The sequence below is a fragment of the Haliotis cracherodii genome, unplaced genomic scaffold (genome assembly GCF_022045235.1).
Source record: "Haliotis cracherodii isolate W230 unplaced genomic scaffold, xgHalCrac1.p SCAF_12, whole genome shotgun sequence".
Taxonomy (NCBI): Eukaryota; Metazoa; Mollusca; class Gastropoda; order Lepetellida; family Haliotidae; genus Haliotis; species Haliotis cracherodii.
The window spans coordinates 21,326,598-21,340,244 of record NW_027266267.1 but is presented as its reverse complement, the minus strand read 5'-3'; the positions used below and the strand labels follow the sequence as shown (position 1 = coordinate 21,340,244).

The following is a 13,647-nucleotide window of genomic DNA, read 5'->3' as shown; positions in this document are numbered from 1 at the left end:
ATAGAATAATAGTGAGTTAGTGAGTTGGATTTATTGCCGCCTTTAACAGTATTCCAGTTATATCAAGGCACGTCAGCTTAATGTGGGAAGAAAGCCCGAAGTTATGCAGGTCTTAGACGTTTACCACTTCGGTGAAACCCACGAGCACGGGTATGGTGCTGACAAACCTAGAAACATAATCGGGGCGAACCGGGATTCGAACCCACAATCCTAGGTTTCTGGCGTGACCAAGGGACGCAACTCTGCACAGCGAATCGTGGCGCCTTAGACGACTGGGCCACCCATGCCCCCTAGAAACAGAAAGAGGATGGTCAATGTTAAATAGCGTGGTGTTTATATGTTACTAAACAAGTAATTGAAAGTATTCTACATACATATCATCAACGTTGACTCTGACGTCATTTTTGTTTCCTTAGTTGTATATTCAGGTATTTGTAACGAGGAAAAAGAAATGACTGTAAAATATATTCATGCTTATTATAACTGACCTCAGATTTAACTTTCTGTTTCATTTCAAATCACTATAATGTGATGGATGACTGGACACGTGAGACAGGTATGTAACATGCTGCCTAACTTGTATGAAGTAATCCCTTAACACTGATCAATTGTACATTCGACATATGTGTGTTCACTTGTGACACATGGATCAGTACTTTGGTGGTGGCCACGATTTATATCATGCCCATGTGTATTCCGGTAATTGAGACGTTAAATTGTGCTTAACACTGACCATTGAATAAGTAAGGAAGTAAGCGAGTGAGCGAGTATGGTTTCACATCGCTGGGTTCAATATTCGATCAGTACAACAAATAATGATTTCAATTGTTTTACACCATCAGAGAACACACTCTTTCCTTATTGTCTCACCTGGGGGCACGAGTGGCCCAGTCGTCTAAGTCGCCGCGATTCGCTGTTCAGAGTTGCATCCCTTGGGCACTCCAGAAACCTGTGATTGTGGGTTCGAATCCCGCTCGTGGGTTTCGACAAAGTGGAAAACGTCTGAGACCTGAATCACTTCGGACTTTTCCTCCCACATTAAGCGGACACGCCGTGATATAACTGGAATACTGTTAAAAGCGGCGTTAAATCCAACTCACTCACTCACTAATCGCAATTTGGATACGAGGACATGCAATAACCAAGGCAGCGAAAGTGACCATCCGATCCCATTAGTCGCTTCTACAACAAACATGTGTTATATCCTTTAAGGACTATTATCGCTGAGTGAAAACACTATTTTTGAAGCTTTCGAATCCACAGCAAAGGAACTGCGTCAGCTACGGATTGCTCAAGGAACATTCCTGACATCCATGGCGCTGTACACATTCATTCATATGTGTCAGAAAATGGACTCCGCCCCCTTGTGTGCTGTGTGCGTGCTGGCGCTGATGCTTCTGATACCAGTGTCAAACGGTATGTTTTCACAAATTGAAAATACTCATTCAGTCGCGTATGTATCACCTACAGTGGGGTCTTCAACAACCCATGCTTGCTGTAAAAGGTGACTATGCTTGTCGTAAAAGGCGACTAACGGGATCGGGTGGTCAGGCTGGACATATTGCTGGAATATTGCTGAGTGCGGCGTTAAAAACCAAACCAAACCAAACCAAACCAAACCTAGAGCGGATATAAATTGTTTCTTCTTATTTGACACATACAAATCAGCTAAATGCATCCATAAACTGATTTATACGTCAGGTGAGTTAATTGTAACGTCTCATCGGCGACATTTCTGCTATATCATGACGTGAAGACTGAATACAAACCTGTACGATGGACAGTGCTATAACTAGATTATCACAGATTCAATTTAAAACTACTTTAGAACAAGTAAAAGAAAAAAATATATTGGTCAATAACACAGTATTAAAAATAAATTATAGATGACCAACAACTAAAGGTAGATTCAATATAGATATGTAAACTTAGGGGTATATACATAAACTATATATTAAAGGTACGTCGGAACTCGTCTGTCCGGATGTCGGTTATCTTGGTTCTCCTGCTCATCTGACGTGCATCTCACCAAGTAATACAACTTCACATGGCTATACAACACCGCAAGTTGAAGTTGCCGCCATCTGCAGTGTATCAAGCTCATCATGTACAACAATGGGCAACTACACGGCGTCTACCATCAACCAGACACACAGTAGCCTCACCATACCTGCAGTACAACAAGCACATGCTGGGCAGTGGACGTGTGCTATCCTACCTAATTGAACATAATTTAAGTTTTTCGGTCTTACAGACAACTGTTGTGGGAAAACCCAACTGAAACAAGTCGGAACCATATATATGGTAACGAACCAAGAAATGTGATTCTGCAAACGTTTCATTTGTCATTGTTATGATGGTGGTGTCAATAGTTTCAGGTAAAGATCGTTTGTCTGTTGAAGATTGCATACTGGTATGGAGACATTTATCCCGTTTCACAATAAATGAGTGCTTGAGAAGGATGAAAATGATATATTTACAGGATACAGTTTAATTCGATCTAATACAGTTTCTGTTTGTGTTCCACAGACGATGGTTCCTCTCACGCTGATTTCTGAATGGACGCTTCTTCTTCTTCTCATGATGATTTATGAATCTGTCGGTATGTTATTTCGGTCTTATGTCTATACTCATAACAATGTACTGATTCAGCTAGTATGTTATATCTGTGTTATATCCATACACCAAATCATCTACTGATTCATATATCAACTGGCATGTTAATTTATCAGTATCAATTAAATCAATACTAATGTTTTATTTTACACAATTACAATTAGTACAATTAATAATGAACATGCGCATCTTTATGAAGATCATATTTACGCCAAAAGGTTCGCCGGAACTCGTCTGTCCGGATAACGGATATCTTGGTTCTCCTGCTCATCTGACGTGCATCTCACCAAGTAATACAACTTCACATGGCTATGTGTCATCGCAAGGTGAAGTTGCCGCTCTCTGCAATGTATCAAGCTCATCATGTACAACAATGGGCAACTACACGGCGTCTACCATCAACCAGACACACAGTAGCCTCACCATACCTGCAGTACAACAAGCACATGCTGGGCAGTGGACGTGTACTATCCTACCTTCGTCTCCACTATCCTGCTATATTACTGTAGTGAGTAAGTACAAGATAAGACACATGAATGTGAAGTCATCACCCGTAACAAAACATCATATATTATCACTCAAGCTGCTTGTGTCCAATTCAACCATGGGGAACTTCATACCCTAACTTGTAGCTGGTAAATGTTGAAATATAAAAAGTAATGTTATTCACAGGATCATATTGCAACGGACAATCAAGACGTATTATTGTATTATTCTATCGGGGGCACGGGGGGCCCAGTCGTCTAAGGCACCGTGATTTGCTGTGCAGAGGTGCGTCCCTTTGGCACGCCAGAAACCTAGGATTGTGGGTTCGAATCCCGGTTCGCCCCGATTATGTTTCTAGGTCTGTCAGCACCATACCCGTGCTCGTGGGTTTCACCGAAGTGGTAAACGTCAGAGACCTGCATCACTTAGGGCTGGCTTGCCTCCCACATTAAGCTGACACGCCGTGATATAACTGTTAAAAGCGGCGTTAAACTCAACTTACTCAAACATTCACTATTAGTCTGTCACAGTAGCTTCACCATTCCAGCAGTACCACAAGCACAGGCCGGAAAGTTGAAATGTTGTACCCCATCCTGTAACCTGATCGCTGTCAGTAACGTGATACATCACACGAAACATAATGGCCATGGATCGAGTGTCACTTGTTTTGTGTCACAGTCAATTAAAGTAGGTACTTATAGCTTATATATAAAGTACATGTGTACGCCTTGAGGGTGGTCGGGTAGCCTAGTGGTTAAAGCGTTCGCTCGTCAGGCTAAAGGCCCGGGTTCGATTCCCGACATGGGTACAATGTGTGAAGCCCATTTCTGGTGTCCCCCGCCGTGATATTGCTGGAATATTGCTAAGCGGCGTGAAATCAAACTCACACACTCACTCAGTATGCCTTGAATTGCGGTGGCCCATAAGGGACATGGAGTCTGTTTTTCCATATTTTTATATTTCACTTACATTTATCGTAACCTTTTGCAAATTAACACGATTTGTCTTACAAATATGTGATAAATCGTGTGTAAAGAAGATATTGAATCGCTGAAAAACGAAACGAAAATGTCAAAAACTAAAATGAAAATGTCAAAACACAAAACGAAAATGTCAAAAACTAAAATGAAAATACAGAAAACTATTTCCACCGCGGTGAGAACTATTTCCACCGCGGTGGAAATAGTTTTCTGTGTATTCATTTTAGTTTTTGACATTTTCGTTTTGTGTTTTTGACATTTTCATTTTAGTTTTTGACATTTTCGTTTTGGTTTTTGACATTTCCATTTTAGTTTTTGACATTTTCACTTCACATTTCAGCGACTGAATAGCTACTTAAAAGTACATTTTCCATTTTTTCGGATGTTTTTATACATGATTTATCACATATTTGTATGGCAAATTGTGTTAATTTGCAAAAGGTTACGATAAAAGTAAGTTAAACATCAAAATAAATAAAAACAGACTCCATGTCCCTTATGGGCCACCGTATTGAATACCTCATTCCAGAAGAGCCGTCATGCCTCCTGACGTGTGCTACAAATTCGTCTCCTTCCTGTGATGGGGGAGATCGTGCTGTCCATATCATCGGATACTACTGTTCGGAACCGGTTCATATGAAGCTGGTGTCTGAAGGATCTGACATTAAAGTTACCACAGAGACAGTCACTGAAGACACGAAAAATAAAACAGTTCAAATCCCTGCCAGTAATACAACTTTCAACTTGGTCTTCACTTGTGGCACATACAATAAAACTCTTCCATGTCAAGCAGCTGAGAGTGAGTGATAACACTATCCTTTTCACCTAATTCTAAATGTTGACATGATACTCAGGAATGATTAAGAATTGTTTTATTTTTAACATGTTGAACTTAGTAGTAATTGCTCGTACCTGCATCGCTTCTGACTTTCCTACCGCATAAAGTTCACGTAATACTCTAAAACAAATAAACCAGGTTACATCAAGAGATTATTTCATTCAACAGCAGTTATGCTGAAGACATTCGTCAGTTTAATCCAATTACGTCCCCAATGAAAGTATGCTTATGTTTTGTAACTGCTCATGGAAATATCACTTTCACTTGCATTTTACAAATGTATTTCCTCGTTGAGTAGTGACGTTCTTTGGGCCCACTGTCGCATGGTTGTGTCTTTTCGAAGTGTAAGGATCAGCCTAACTTGGGTTTTCAGCACAAGAACGACCCTCTCAATTCTTTCTCTCAAAAGCTCATAAACCGTGATATTAGTAAGGATGTTGCTAAACAAAGCTTATGTCATCACTGTATTTCCATGTCCATTGTAGGGAGCCGTCGCACTGACGACACGAGTACCGAACTGCATGAGCAAGGTGGTATCCTTAATCAACGTACATTTCTAGTTGCGGGGATCCTTGTGTCAGGATTTGTCCTCACGCTCATTGCCATAACGTCCGTGCTGGTGAAAAGGAGAAATTCACAAGCAGTTCCTCAAATGCAGTGTGACAACCCGCCACTCGCCCAATGCATCTGACAACCCACCTGATGTATCTGTCCACTCGCCCAATGCATCTGACAACCCGCCTGATACATCTGTCCACTCGCCCAATGCATCTGACAACCCGCCTGATGCATCTGTCCACTCGCCCAATGCATCTGACAACCCACCTGATGTATCTGTCCACTCGCCCAATGCATCTGACAACCCGCCTGATGCATCTGTCCACTCGCCCAATGCATCTGACAACCCGCCTGATGCATCTGTCCACTCGCCCAATGCATCTGACAACCCGCCTGATGCATCTGTCCACTCGCCCAATGCATCTGACAACCGCCTGATGCATCTGTCCACTCGTCCAATGCATCTGACAACCCGCCTGATGCATCTATGTGGGGAGGAGTGGATTGTGGCCTTGGTGTCTCAGATGCTTCACCTACTGTGACAGACGCAGAACAACACGCACCTGCTGAGAACATGGAATTGAGCACGTTTGGAGTAGACCGTGACTTACCTCTATCAGACAGTGACTTTGATGATAGTAATATGAGTAGTGATTTGGATGAACAATGGGAGCTCTGTGATAAGTAATAACGCAAATGAATCAAATCAACCTAGGCTCTAGCTGCGAATCTATTTTTTTTGACAGAACTGAGAGGACACACGACTTCACCCCTTCATCCCTGTATCCCAAAAAATGCCACATGTTTACACAAATTAGAAATGATGCATCACAAAACAGCTACAAAGAGTATACTTTTAATTACATAAAGTGTTTGATATACACACGAACTTGTTTTTGTCTTCACACACGTCCTAAAGTCCTCTGGGTACTCTCGTTATTACAAAATCACCAATTATTCTTTCCTTGATGATTATTCATCCTATAAATCATTACTCGAACCAGAAAAAATATCTGTCTACTTAAGCACGTGAAAGAGATCTTCTCAGAGCTTTATGTAAAATTATGTAAAAAAGCCATAATCTGAATGTACAGAAAACTCGATTTAATACAACCACAGAGTCATCGTGTGGTTTATGTACGAAATGTAACCGCTATGAAATAGAAAATGAATACCATTTTTTGTTAATGTGTCCTTTTTATAAAAGTAGGAGAGAAAATTTAATTCCAAAATGTCACCATGTGCAACCATCTGTTCCAAAATTTATCAGTCTTCCATCTACCAGAAATGATTCTGTTATTAAAAGTCTGATGTGGCCTTGATACAATGGTAAGTGAGGGTGCTTTCTCAAATCAATTTCTTTATTTGATAAACATTTTCTGATATCGAATGTCTACAATATTGTAATGGGTAATCGGCAGCAATTGTTACATGGATCGATGCATGGGCCATCGATAGATCGCCATTTGGTTTAAAAGGGTTCATTTACAAGAAGTACCAATAGGAAGAAATTGCCTTTTTATACCATATAGAATCAAGCATTTTTTATTGTTATCGTAGAATACCTGTCATCGTGTCCCGTGTCTCGATCACTGGATTGTCTGGTGCGGTTATTTACAGGCCGCCGTCATATAGCTGGAATAATGCATTTTGTGGCATTTAAGAACAATCACAATTATTTATAATAAGATTACAAGTAAATACATTAATATTGCATCATAACGTTAACATTACTGATTTGCTAGGGGCACAGGAGTCCCAGTCGTCTAAGGCACCGCGATTTGCTGTACAGAGTTGCGTCCCTTGGGCACGCCAGAAACCTTTGATTGTGGGTTCGAATCCCGGTTCGCTACGATTATATTTCTAGTTCCTTTTAGCTCCAAACCAGTTTCACCGAAGTTGTAAACGTCTGAGACCTGCATCGCTTCGGGCTTGCCTCCCACATAAGCTGAGACGCCGTGATATTACTGGAATATTGTTAAAAGGGGCGTTAAACCCAACTCACTCACTCACTCACTGATGTCTTATCTTGTTAATATACATTTATAACACAATATTCGTGTGTTGCTGCATGGATAGTGTAATTCAGCTGCCGAACACAAGCAAGTGTTGACAGGTCATTTGAACATTAAGCATTCATCAGCAACAAATATTTGTTCAAGTGATATTGGAAGCCGACCTTTTGAACCTAAATGTCTGGATAATGCATCACTTGCATGTGTTTGTGACGGGGGCCAAGGGACGATTGGGACAGGGTGCGCAAAAAACGCGATTATTTGATACGTTCACTATTTGAAAGAGATTTGTAACAATGATTTAGTCGGAATCGTACAATGGACTCTGCTTTTAGTGGATTTATTATGGTTGTAGAAAGGTTATAAAATTTGTTTTATTTCCTGTTAAGTAATCCTACATTTCCAAAATGAATCATGTCACAGGCATAAGTGTATTCATGACCTCAATATCACGTCAAAACACGAAACTAACAATGAGGGAAGGGCTTATGAAACAGTATTCGGTGAACATACATTGAACTACTTTTTGTGTGAATGTTAAGTGATTGTTTGAAATGTGACAGGAAGAAGATCTCCCACGTGCCGAAGTTTCTGTTTTATTTGTTCTTCCTTGTCAGGCAGCTCGGGATTTTTAAAATATAATGTAATGCAGACGACGAATGGCAGTACAGTGCCGCCTCGTCGTTTCGATGTTCACCTCCGACTCTACATTATTACCGTCACACAACAGAAAGCAAGCGTACCACTTAGAGTATTTATAATATGCGAAGTACACAGATTCATGTGTGTAGGCCATACTCGATACAAACTGAAACAGGTGTGGACAAGTGCTTTTCAAACAACTTAGCAATCAACCAGATACACAGCAATCTCACCATACCTGCAGTACAACACCTACCATAAACCAGACACACAGTGGCCTCACCATACCTGTAGTACAACACCTGCCATCCACCAGACACACAGTGGCCTCACCATACCTGCAGTTCAACATCTACCATCCACCAGACACACAACAGTCTCCCCATACCTCCAGTACAACATCTACCATCCACCAGACACACAGTGGCCTCACCATACCTGCAGAACAACATCTACCATCATCCAGACACACAGCAGTCTCACCATGCCTCCAGTACAGAACCTGTCATCCACCAGACACACAGACGTCTCACCATACCTCCAGTACAACATCTACCATCCACCAGACACACAGCAGTCTCACCATACCTGAAGTACAACACCTGCCATCCACCAGACACACAGCAGTCTCACAATACCTCCAGTACCACATCTACCATCCACCAGACACACAGCAGTCTCACAATACCTCCAGTACAACACCTGCCATCAACCAGACATACAGGCGTCTCACCATACCTCCAGTACCAGATCTACAATCCACCAGACACACAGCAGTCTCACCATACCTGAAGTACAACATCTACCATCAACCAGACATACAGGCGTCTCACCATACCTCCAGTACCACATCTACAATCCACCAGACACAAAGTAGCCTCACCATACCTGCAGTACAATGCATGCCATCCACCATACACACATCAGTCTCACCATACCTCCAGTACACCATCTACAATCCACCAGACATAAAGTAGCCTCACCATACCTGCAGTACAACATGTACCATCAACCAGACATGCAGCAGTCTCACCATACCTGCAGTACAACATCTACCATCCACCAGACACACAGCAGTCTCACCATACCTGCAGTACAACATCTGCCATCCACCAGACACACAACAGTCTCACCATACCTGCAGTACAACATCTACCATCCACCAGACACATAGTACAGTGGCCTCTCCATACCTGCAGTACAACATCTACCATCCACCAGGCACACATCAGTCTTACCATACCAGCAGTACAACACCTGCCATTCACCAGACACACAGCAGTCTCATCATACCTCCAGTACAACACCTGCCATCAACCAGACACACAGTAGCTTCACCATACCTCCAGTACAACATCTACCATCCACCAGACACACAGCAGTCTCACCATACCTCCAGTACAACACCTGCCATTAACCAGAAACACAGCTGTCTCACCATACCAGTAGTACAACGCATGCCATCCACAAGACACACAGCAGTCTCACAATACCTGCAGTACAACACCTGTCATCCACCAGACACACAGCAGTCTCACCATACCTACAGTACAGCATCTACCATCCACCAGACACACAACAGTCTCACCACACCTGCAGTACAACATCTGCCATCCACAAGACACACGTCAGTCTCACCATACCTCCAGTACAACACCAGCCATCAACCAGAAACACAGCTGTCTCACCATACCAGGAGTACAACGCATGCCATTCACAAGACACACAGCAGTCTCACCATACCTTCAGTACAACATCTGCCATCCAACAGACACACAGTAGCCTCACCATAACTGCAGTACAATATCTACCACCAATCAGACACACAACAGTATCACCCTACCTACTTTACAACACCTGCCATCAACCAGACACACAGTAGCCTCACCAAACCTTCAGTACAACATCTACCATCATCCAGACACACAGCAGTATCACAATAACTGCAGTACAACATCTACCACCAATGAGACACACAACAGCCTCACCGTACCTGCAGTACAACATCTACCACCAATGAGACACACAACAGTCTCACCGTACCTGCAGTACAACATCTACCACCAATGAGACACACAGTAGCCTCACCATACCTGCAGTACAACATCTACCACCAATGAGACACACAACAGTCTCACCGTACCTGCAGTACAACATCTACCACCAATGAGACACACAGCAGTATCACCATACCTGCAGTACAACATCTACCACCAATGAGACACACAACAGTCTCACCGTACCTGCAGTACAACATCTACCACCAATCAGACACACAACAGTATCAACGTATCTGCAGTACAACATCTACCACCAATGAGACACACAGCAGTATCACCATACCTGCAGTACAACATCTACCACCAATGATACACAAAACAGTATCACCGTACCTGCAGTACAACATCTACCACCAATGAGACACACAGTAGCCTCACCATACCTGCAGTACAACATCTACCACCAATGATACACAAAACAGTATCACCGTACCTGCAGTACAACATCTACCACCAATGAGACAAACAGCAGTATCAATGTACCTGCAGTACAACATCTACCACCAATGAGACACACAGCAGTATCACCATACCTGCAGTACAACATCTACCACCAATGAGACACAAAACAGTATCACCGTACCTGCAGTACAACATCTACCACCAATGAGACACACAGTAGCCTCACCATACCTGCAGTACAACATCTACCACCAATGATACACAAAACAGTATCATCGTACCTGCAGTACAACATCTACCACCAATGAGACACACAGCAGCCTCACCATACCTGCAGTACAACATCTACCACCAATGAGACACACAGCAATATCACCATACCTGCAGTACAACATCTACCACCAATGAGACACACAACAGCCTCACAATACAACATATACACACAGGTCACTCAAGGTCATAGATGAACGTATTTTAGTATCTCCAGAACCATTGAAAGTGTTCTGACATATTTGTTTCGTGGATTCAAAATGTGTCTTATAACATGAATATCCTACCAGAGCTGTGTATGCGTATACTCCATGTGATGATCTAATTGTCCACGTCATTGGATATTACTTTTTTGAACTGCGTGTTTTGAAGTTAGTGACTGAAGAATCTGACATTGAACTTCTTTGAACCCCGGACCTTTCGCTCTCCGGGCGGACGCTCTACCACTAGACGGTCTACAATTTTATAATCAATGGATATGTTCTTGCCACTTTATTTCAAATCAATATTCATCATCCGACATCACACGTTGCACAGAAGAGGTAAATAGTTCGTGTCTGCATCCCCTTCCTAACACATTGAGCCCGCACGACAATATATAACAAAGAAACTAAGAAACAGTTTCAAATCGACTCTAACCCACACTGACCCACTGACGAACCAGGACAGGGCCGGGCTGATGCCGGTTTTATAGCAGCGAAACTCTAACTCCTCAACATCTCAGTCACGGGTTTGTCTGATCCAGACTCAACTATTAGAAAATATTGATAAGTGCAGAACTAAACAACTGTCAAACAAAACGAAATCCAACTGTAATGTTAGTTAGTTGGTATTGTAATGTACAGGGGGCTTGGGCTTCGTGGGAAATGGGTTGGCTCCTCTTGTTGAACGCCCGTGTTCGATTTACCACATGGGTAAAATGTGTGAAGCCCCTTCTGGTTTACCCCGCCGTAATAATGCTGGCATGTTGCTAAAGGTGTGGTATGTTGCATACAATGGAACAAATATATGTCACATATACTTCATTGGTATTGTGCGTTATAAAAATGGGGCGGATGGGTAACCTGGTGGTTTAAATTGTTTTCTCGTCACGCCGGAGGCTTGGGTTCGACTGCCCACATGGGTACAATGTGTGAAGTCCAGATCTGGTGTCACTCACTCACTCACTCACTCACTCACCCACCGTGGCACCCACCCACCCACTCACTCACTCACTCACTCACTCACTCACTCACTCAGTCACTCCTTTCCGTAACCTGCGACAAGACTCGTCCCCTATCGATGAATGTTATGTGCGAAAATATGACAAATCAATCAGATTGCGCGTATGACTTCAAGTGCTTCGGTCAAAGAATCCCTCATGAATAATATTTCATTTTACACGTCTTGCATTTAAGTATAAACCCAAGATACGGTTATATGTGTTCAATCATTCTGTAGAATTCTGTAAGTGTCTATGTGTTTTCAATAGCATCTGGATATATGGGGCAATATACATGAATCATTAGTTGACAATTCTTTTAGCTATACCCGTTTGCGCTTCGGCTCTACCCCGTCGCGAAATGGCCACGAGAGGTTCAAGAGTCGCTATTCGCTTGTCCCGGAATAACACGAGTCGGTCACGAATGAGAGCCACACTAAGAGCCACAGCTTACCCCAGATGAAGCTCAGATCCTCTTTATTTCCTTGTTTCGACCTTGAAACAAGGACATATTGTGATCACATATTACGCTCCTTCTCAATAGACCAAGTGAAAGCTGATCCACCACACACAGGAAAGGGACATTGTGAGTAATGGTTCATTAGTTGTATCAGCCTTTCAATGCAACTCACGTTATGGAGTTCGCTCACCTTCTTGCGAACACCTGGTATTATCACTCATTGATAGTGATTCGGTATCGCACAATGGAATATCTCTAAATTACCATCTCAGTGAATTAATGCAATTTGTAGTTTACATCCTGGGGTAAGTTTGTGAATTTTAACATGTTTTTGTTTCCTTGTGACACACTGAAAATATCTCTTGTTAAATATGTTAAGAATATCATTCTTGTATTCATTCTCTCTCTCTTGTAGGGTGCATGTCGTGTACATCAATTGCAAATATAAGTTCTAAGCAATTTTACTATTTTTACTATTTTATGAGCATGTGTATATCACTATCCATCTTTTCAGGAAACCCAAGCATCGACACTATTTGATAGTGAACATGTTTTCAGTATATATTTGGCATCGTACAATGTTTCACTAGATATTTCTTAATTGGCAATTATATATTTAAACAACAGTAAACATTGATAAATCATTTATGAAAGTGTTTCAGACATTAACCTGCAATAGCTCATTCATGCTGCATGATTTTCCCGAATATTTCGTACATAAAACAATTAACGACTAAAGACATTTTACGTTTTGACGCTATTACCCTAAATGAACATCATTTTTTTTTTTCGGTGATGCAGACTACTGTTGTGGGAAAACCCAACTGGAGCAAGTCGGAACCATATATATGGTAACGAACCAAGAAATGTGATTCTGCAAACGTTTCATTTGTCATTGTTATGATAGTGGTGTCAATAGTTTCAGGTAAAGATCGTTTGTCTGTTGAAGATTGCATACTGGAATGGAGACATTTATCCCGTTTCACAATAAATGAGTGCTTGAGAAGGATGAAAATGATATGTTTACAGGGTACACTTTAATTCGATCTCATACAGTTTCTGTTTGTGTTCCACAGACGATGGTTCCTCTCATGCAGATTTCTGAATGGACGCTTCTTC

At 42.0% G+C, this 13,647-nt stretch overlaps 1 protein-coding gene across 1 annotated transcript; it reads left to right on the top strand.

Moving 5' to 3' along the window:
* The first annotated feature begins 531 nt into the window (after window positions 1-531).
* LOC139457176 (uncharacterized) lies at window positions 532-6,166 on the top strand. The gene is made up of 6 exons (XM_071238600.1): window positions 532-556; window positions 1,249-1,416; window positions 2,835-3,128; window positions 4,612-4,885; window positions 5,431-5,587; window positions 5,909-6,166. The coding sequence occupies exons 1-6, from the start codon at window positions 532-534 to the stop codon at window positions 6,164-6,166; spliced, it is 1,176 nt and encodes a 391-aa protein (XP_071094701.1).
* The last annotated feature ends 7,481 nt before the right edge of the window (window positions 6,167-13,647 follow it).

Excerpts from the sequence above, each read along its gene's own strand:
- LOC139457176 (XM_071238600.1), top strand. The coding sequence starts at position 532 with ATGGATGACTGGACACGTGAGACAG. Across the intron at positions 4,886-5,430 it reads TGTCAAGCAGCTGAGAGTGA|TACCGAACTGCATGAGCAAG; the intron begins GTGATAACACTA and ends TGACGACACGAG. Across the intron at positions 5,588-5,908 it reads CTCAAATGCAGTGTGACAAC|CCGCCTGATGCATCTGTCCA; the intron begins CCGCCACTCGCC and ends TGCATCTGACAA.